This window comes from Neltuma alba, unplaced genomic scaffold (genome assembly GCF_004799145.2).
Source record: "Neltuma alba isolate B1F8T4 unplaced genomic scaffold, ASM479914v2 tig00012600_pilon, whole genome shotgun sequence".
NCBI classification, from domain to species: domain Eukaryota; kingdom Viridiplantae; phylum Streptophyta; class Magnoliopsida; order Fabales; family Fabaceae; genus Neltuma; species Neltuma alba.
In genome coordinates, this window is record NW_021637049.1 from 319,702 (window position 1) to 328,242 (window position 8,541).

General features: G+C 38.2%; 1 protein-coding gene across 2 annotated transcripts; it reads right to left on the minus strand.

The window, feature by feature from the left end:
- Nucleotides 1–1,626: 1,626 nt before the first annotated feature.
- Nucleotides 1,627–4,908, minus strand: LOC114729037 (uncharacterized). Of its 2 annotated transcripts, none has more exons than XM_028915980.1 (5): nt 4,316–4,908; nt 4,066–4,139; nt 2,719–2,851; nt 2,281–2,558; nt 1,627–2,139 (listed from the first exon to the last, which is right to left on the minus strand). In XM_028915980.1, exons 1-5 carry the CDS (start codon nt 4,430–4,432, stop codon nt 1,866–1,868), a joined length of 876 nt encoding a protein of 291 aa, XP_028771813.1. In that variant the 5' UTR covers nt 4,433–4,908; the 3' UTR covers nt 1,627–1,865. The 2 variants fall into 2 exon arrangements, with proteins under 2 accessions (XP_028771813.1, XP_028771812.1); XM_028915979.1 differs by having other exon boundaries at nt 1,627–2,135; nt 2,277–2,558; nt 4,316–4,896.
- Nucleotides 4,909–8,541: the final 3,633 nt, after the last annotated feature.

Here is an 8,541-nt window from a genome sequence, read left to right on the forward strand (position 1 = left end):
ATTTCAGAAGGAGATTTCCTTTTGACGTGAACAGAAAAACTGGGTTATTTAACACACGTACATGGCTGAACCGTAGAATTATGGTGAAGTAGCCCCAGGAGAGATAGTACTTTACAGACCAGGCAGTCGGATGAAATGAAATGAAGGATGTGATTATAAAAGGTGAGGAAACCTTGGCTCTCTTAGATCCACAGTGCGATTTTTTTTTTGTACCCTAACTTCTGTGCATAATTTTGAGACCAGGTCCAAGCTTTTGGCTGGCTATATATATATATATATATAATGTAGGTCAATTTACTTTCACAACGGATTTACATTACATTCAACTCTTTCAAAATTCTGTATTTAATTTGATGTTCAAATATCAAATTCAACTCTTTCAGGACAAGATAAGGCAGCAAATTATCAAGTTGTCCTCCTCCCTTCTAATAATTAATTGCATGTTGCTTCTGACTTGCAATATATAACGTGCTTATCCTTATTCATGAGCTGGTCTCATGTATCTTTATCTAGCTTTCAATAAATTATCCCCCCACTCAAGGCGGGAGATTTTTAAATTTATTTCAGACTTTATAAATAATTTACCAGACAAAACATTACTGCCTCCAGTCCTAAATATAAGAGCTAATTGACTAATTTCAGGAAAATTAAGGAAACAAGTTAATTTAATTATTTGTAATAAATAGGTGTTTTTCCTAAAATAACCTTATTAATCAAGTGTCTTGTTAGAACTACTATTATTTGAAGATTACCTTAGAAAAAAATATACAAATATAGAAAAAATAAATTAGAATCTTATATTTAAAATCAAAATAAAAATTAAATAAATTTTATATTAATAACCGCAAATAGTATTTAATAAAGCGACCCATAGCATCGCCGGATCATTTGAGCCCACCACGTGCTCACCGTCACAACTTGTCTGCCCAAGCGGGTAAGTCCAAGTTATGTATCTCCTGCATCCACTCTAATAGCCTTCCGCAATGACCCTTCCATAACCACACGATGCTAAAAAAATGTAGATCTAAAATTGATTAAATTCATTCTTGTCTGCCTAATTTCATTCACGTTTTAGCTTAAGATTTGAAATTTTGAATAAACACTGCATAACCAAATTCTGAAATTCTTTATTTGATCCGTACCGATAAACATTTTTTCTCATTGAATTGTAATCATTATTTATCATCTAAATATTCTGAATGTTTATTTTTAATATAATCACATTATGTGCGGATGAAGGGGCCTGTTTAAAAATATAGTGCAAATAACGTGGGTTATTAGAAAACTTCATTTTCCCACACGTATTTGAGTTAAAGAGCAGCTACGATACCGCGTCATGTCACACCCAGTTATTCAAGGCGAGAACCCCACAGGCCTGAGGCCACAAAATCAATTAGCCATGTTTTAACATGGGCGCGGCCTTCAATAGCAGCCCTCAAAATCTGAAGGTTCCTGTTGGTGGTCGGTCCAACAGGTGAAGGCTAGCAAGGCAGCCTGTGCCCCTATTACCTTCTCCGGAGACGGCGGCCTACTGCGTAACTTGGAGGCTCCGAGGTTTCTGGGGCATCCTTAATTCCTTATGGGCGGAAGTTATGACACAACACAACACAACTAATAACATGCTCCTTAATCAAGAACAAAACCCAAATCACTTCATTGAAAGTAGACACCAAGGACAACATAAGATTATGGACATTCGGACATTCACCCAAGAATTAGCAGCTGGTCCCTTTTAGGTCAACACGTTAAGAAACCTAAGATATGAGTCCCCGGAACCCAGGATACAGGGTCAAATAATATAATAACACATCCCCACTATTTAAAAAAACCAGACGGTATAAAATCAGAGAGTTAGACCTAACAAGTCATACCAATGCAATGCTGCTCTCACCGCCAGGTGGCTTCCGCACGCCTCCTAGGTAGTCTCTAGATTCTGCCTTCCCATCAGCAAAAATGTTACTGCCGCTCATCTCCTTCTGTTTAGCTACACTCAACGATTTCTCCGCAGATGGTGGCGGTGCATCACCCTTGAAGATATCATTCCCTGAGAGCTCCGCAAATTTCTGGTTATAGATCTTCTTCGCTGTCTTCACTGGTTCCTCACTAGACCTGCTCTTGCCCTGATCTCCCTCGCCCTGTAAACCCAATATCACAAGCAAATTGTTATTTGAAATGCCCAAATATTATATAAAAATCTTTACAATATAAGATGGAGAGATCAAATTTGAAAAGCATTTACATGAAAGTTCAAGTTAGCAACTTATTGTGATGCATACCTCGTGCGGGGAAGGTTCACCTATGTTTATGCTCCCTCTCAGCTCTAGTATGCGAGGAGTTACTGGTCGGGGTTTAATTTCTGGAGGGGGAGCGAATATGTCGTGACCAGTGAGCTCTTTGAACTTTGAATCAGAAAGCTGCTTCTTCAAATTTGCGTCTTCACTTTCCAGAGTTCCACTTAGCTCACGCTGCTTGGCCACCTCAGGCAAGGTAACGGGCTTTTTGGGAGAAACACTCTCCTCCTCACTAAAGGAGATATGACTGATTCCAGCAATTGCTTGCTACAAATTTTCAACATTACAATAAGAATAACAGAAATCTGGTGCGCAAGTTAATTAATCCAAGATAAAATGATAAATAAATCCACATAATCATATAATCATACAAAAAAATCCACATAATAATATAATACTCTAGAGCAAATAAATAAATAAATAAAACCTGGTACATGCGCACTCCTGTTTTACTTGGAGCAGGATTGGCACTGCCAGATTCAGATTCGTCATTTTCCCCGTTGGCTGCAAAGATTCCACTACCTGTTATCTCCTTCATTTTGTACTGGGAACAAGGTTTCCTGGAAATTTCATGGTTAAAATATTTTAGATGTCATAACAGGAAAAAGCACGGGTTGGCCTAATTATATAGAAACGATAGCAGGGATTAAAATTTCTTTTATAATATCATAATTGTACTTTATCGATGTCACACTTGCATCCAGCTCGTTTAGGATAACACATGCTACTGTCAAGGAAATATCGATGCAGCACATCACACAGAGAACCAAAAGATAATAAACAAACATGGAAACATGCCAAACAAATCCCCATTCGAGAAAGTTAAGCCCTTCGGTTTTCAATTTTTCTAATAGCTTGCATCTTGAAGAAATTCTAACAGCAAAGCCTGCTATGTGAAGTAAATTTTGGAAGGTGCTTCTTCCTGTGCTCTTTAAAAGCTACAAGAAGTGCTTTAAAAGCCTACAAAGGTGTCCGTGGCTGTATAAAACACTGAAAATTGTCAACTTTGCTTGAAATCTTACAACTATTCTTTCCAGACTTACAAATATTTATTTAGTCCCAATGATCTGCTGGTGTTATTTTAGATGCTCATGGCATTTGACAGCAAATATTAGCGAACAATAAACTGGCGATCAAATTACAGTCTGCGGTGACTTTGACCACATTTCTCTGGAACAATATTCAAAAATTCCTTTAGCAAGTTATTTTTCATATCACCTACAACACAACAGCTGTTGAATGCCATTACTCTGTTCTTTAAAATGGCAAACAGTTGACAGTTCCATCTTATTTCAACATTTAATTTGTGAAACTTCAAATCTGCTCGCTTTTAAATTGATGGATGCATTATGATTTCAAAGGATTGAAAAAGGCTGAAAGATAGAATTCCGATGAATGTGCCAGAAGACTAAACAAGGGTGATGGTTTAACGTTTGATCCGCTCATCCAAGTCCAACAACTTATACAATCCATTTGACCATTCGCACGGTAAATGAGGAAGACAGCTTTTTAAACGACAGAATAGAGGCAAAACGGAAAAGAAAATCTGTATCTCCATAACGAAATATTCCATTCAACAAACAGCAGGTATATAAGAAAATGTTGGCTTTTTAAAAGGGTCAAGTTATAGCCAAAATCCAGAACATTGAAAACCATTAGTAAAGCTAGATGATGTCTTAAGTTAAAGAATAATGGCGGGGCAGCTTCACTGATGACAACGGTCATCTTCAAAATTTTACAGTAGATAAGATAAGACGGGAGAAGCAGATATCACCGTTTATTTAAGCTCTCGACCTCTTCATCCGTCACCTGACCTCCAAACACCACTTTACTGATCCCATCCGACGGCTAACATCGCATCCCAGACACCAAACAGAGGAAAAAAAATCAAATTACTCAATTACCCAGATGATAAAAGCTCCGCAATAATGACTCGAAGGGAGAAAGTAGAGAGCAGGCTCAAAAGAGCGCAGAAATGGATAGGAAAGATTCAGATTTCAGAGTAGGATGAGGGAAATGGGCACCTGGTGAGAACGAGCAGCGGAACCGGGAGCCGGAGAATCAGGAGGTGGAGTTTCGGACCAAGTAAGTAGATCTGCCGTGGAAGTGTGAGGCTTCCTCACCGGAGTGGTCCTCTCCATTGTTATTTTGAAACACCGTCGGCAAAAAGCGGAAAAAGCTGTGAAGACAACAGCAATCGGACACGCAATATAGCAAAAGAAAGGGGAAAATGCAGAATAGCGATTGCCGTTCACTCAGGAGTCTTCACTGTGCGGAGGCCAAAGTCCGGGGTGTTTGAAGGCAATGAAAACAAAAAAGCATGTAATGAAAAACCAGGAGGAATAAGGAAAGTTGCGGGGTTTATGGGCGTGAGTGAGTTTATCTAAACTGAGACGCCCAGACAGAGGAGGTAGGAGGGAAATGACGACGATGACCTTCCGATCTGGAAGATTCTTGCTTTACTTTTACTTTTATCCTAAATTTGAAGGAGTTAGCTTTTTGGGGTGCTTTGGTTCGAAGGGGAGGGAGTGGATTGCAAGGGAGGAGAGAGTAGAGAGTGCAGTAGAAGTAGAAGTAGAAGCTACTCCTTCCTCTTTTTTAATAAAACAAGCCAAAGCACCTTACCAACCCCATCCCTCTTCGCATTTAAATATAACCCTCTTTCCCTTCTCTTCCCTTCCTTTTTTGGTGCCCTCCGTCTCCGTCGTGTATTTGAATTTTGAAATCGCCTCTCATTTTTATATATACAAAATCAGAATAACTGATGAGATCAATAATTTAAATTTCATACCGCAAATTTGGTGCTTCAAAACGACCAGCTGGCAACCGCATCCAGAATACCGCCACGTGCGATTTGTTAACCATCGAATCCAGCACTTAATTACGTCTTTGCCCCCGTGGATGTCTAAAAATTAGATTATCCTGTAAATATTTTTTGCTTAATAATGTTACTTAAATTAGTATGAGCCGCATTGGAATCTCGTGGAGGTCATGTGGCAAAAGTGAAGGAGGTGGGCAGGCAATTTGGGAGCTGGGGGAAAATCTGTGAGGCATAAAATGGAGATTCCAAATTTCCAATGGACCTGGCCAGCTCTGCTGGAGAATGAATTGTGCCATTCCTTTCTCTCTTTTCTTTCTTTGCCCTCAAAGAAAGTGTCGCAGCTTCACGTGAAGCGAATGGGCGTTGGGTACATTATTATCTTGTTCTCCCCCACATGCCCCTCGAAGCCTTTTGCTTCTCCACTTTTCTTCTTCCTTCTTTAGGCAAATTGATGCTGTTGTCAATAATCCTCCGCAAACAATTTTTTAAGAGATAGAAAAATGTTATTTTATATTTTTCCTGAAGCCTGAAATGAATTATATTATTTTTATTTATTATTTGAAGATATCGCCATTCATTATGAATTTTATATCATGTTAATGTGCGCGTGTATTGAATTACTGATATTTGATGGCGTATATGGCCAGAGCGGAGCAGAGCTATCTGTGGCTGTAGTTTATACAAGGGTAACTTGGTCCTTTCGGTTATTTGATCATCTCTTTTCATAATGAAAATCCCACGCAACGTCTCCCCTCCGTGAGATGTTCCGTTGCCCTGCATTTTACTTGCGACTCGCGACTTCCTCCCCCATATTTTTCGAAATGTTACTACTTTTAATTTCATCTTGTCTTGCTTCCCCGGCGCGATTGTCAATCGAGTCGCCCGTTTAAGCATAGGCCGGCCTATCACTTCACCAGCACCCGTGATTTAATAATATTATACTACTTCCTTACTTAATTATACCTTATTTGCAATCCATAAACAAAACCTTATAATTAAGACACGAGATAGTATGTTTCCAAATAAAAAAATTCAGTCTCCAGCAAAAAATTAAGCACTCGGGGAAAAAAATCAAATGACACGTTAATGGGTGTTTAGATTAGTTTTTTTAAAATAATTTTATGACATACAAAATAACTATGTAAAAAAAGTTTGATCTCAACTTAAAAAAAACACTTCTTAAAATGACTGTAGGGTTGCCAAAATATCCCTTATTCTCTTTTCATATAAACGACCATTTATTTTACAAACAAATTGTTGATTAAGAGAATAAACGGTTTTATGTTTATAAAAAAAAAACACAAGTTCAAATCTTAAAAAACACACTTATTTAAAAGAGTTTTAACTTTAAAGTTTTCGACTAGATAAGGCTCAAGTCTAAAATAACTTGAAAATAACTGAATATATACAAAAAAATGACTATTTTTTTAATTGATTTTTTCTGATCTGACAATTTGAAAAATAATAATTTAAATGCGTATTTCTTGATTCAAATCCGCGCAAGGTAAATACTCCTCCAGTCCTAAATATAAGATTCATTTTATAGTATAAATTATATTGCAAAGTAAGTCTTATATTTAGGAGCGGAGGAGTAACAATCAGACCGTTCCAATGTTTATTTAAGCACATCCACAACGCAAAAACTTGTTTCTTCAAGATTATACTCTTAGTGCATACTGCATACTTTGTTCTTATTATTAAAAAAAATGGAAGAGAGAGAAGGAAATCAGCGGTGAAAAGAGCATCATGTTCATATACCGCGCCATGCCCCTGGAGCCTCTAAAGAACACACAACATTTGTTTGAAGAGTGGAATTACAGAGAAAAAGAATGTCGCCAATACAGAGCACAAGGCTGTATTGGGCCAGGGCAAGCAATCGCTGTTCCTCAGACAACAGGAACACAACAGGCACATGCCTCGGAAGAAATACGACCCTGTATTTTCAACAAGACGCCATTATGGGCATGCACTCCATGATTACTAGGTTTTAATTTCGCAGATGCAAAGAGAAAGTGGACCCAGAAACCCCACAAATTGAAAAAAGAGCATAGCAGATGGCCCCACATGGGTAAGTGCAACCTAACTTGAAGCGCACACACCCACAAACAAAATGGAAGCCGATCCCTTTTTCAAGCCACAACGTCACCCCTGCCTTCTTCTTAGGCTTTCCCTCGCCATCTACCCCCTTATTTTATCATTAATCAAGCCTGTTACTGTCACCATAAAATTTCATCAATTAGTTAAGTTGTAACTTCAGATTTGGATAGTTCTGTGACCCACTCTCCTCTGATGAGTTAGAGCAGCACAGTGTTCTGATTAATGCCCGCTCCAAAGATTTCATCCAAATTAACTGAATGACTCGCCGCAAAGTCTGCATCAGCCTTGCGGGATTAGGATGATGACTGCGAAAAATGCGAAACCTTTTTTCATTTGTGATCATAACAAAATGGCCTGTCAATTTGGTGCGCATTTATCCTCTTGGATTCTAATTAATTAGGCGGTTGGGTTTTGAAATTAGAGGCATTTCATCAGCATGACACGCTCTTAGGTCCTTTTATAAAGGAAAGGAGGTAAACATATACGACTCCGACAGGTCAGGAGCACAACGTGCGCAATCATTCAGGGAAAGAGCCAGATATAAATAGTCATGTCCTGAAATTTTATAGGCAATCATATTGCGACGGGTGAACGACTTGGGTGTTTTAGCCAATGGTTGTTTCTTGCTGGAGACTAGAAAGATAATATGAGGAGTGGCCCTCAGTGTTTCAAGGTACGCACCAATATTAAGTGGTTGCATCTATTATTATTTAAGCGTCTTAATAATGGGTCTGAGCTTTGCTATTATATGAGGAACCAGATCACATGAAAATGAGAAAATAGGGAGTCGTCTTAGGTGAGTTGTATTTGTAATGTTGTTTTTTTTTTTAATTAAAACATCGATATCCTCTTATTAGAAGCAATCCTATTCAAAATACTATTAGGTACTAAATGTGGATACACTTCTAATGAATTCGAATCCTAATTCATCAACTAGTCCTTCTCGTTAAACCCAATTTCTATTAGTATTTGTGATGTTGTTGGATGTGCAGATGCAGGAAATTAGTTTTATTTGGTGGGGCGCCCCAAGGGGATGCCAAGCAGCGACGGGGCAAGTAAAGAGGAAAGATACACAATTGTTATGACTTATGAGTAGAATTATGTTCATTTTGAAAGTTAATAATTCGGTTTTGGTGAGGGTGGGTTTACATATGACAACGCATCAATTTCAATAGTTAAGTGCTTTAAAAATTGGAAGATGTCGGCAGGAGCATGAAGATGACGTACTGCAGTTTCCGAATTAAATTAATTAAAGGTCAAACCCACCAACCCGATAACATGGAGTGTGCAACGGCTACAAACGGGCGATCATAAAAAGTAAAATGATTTAAA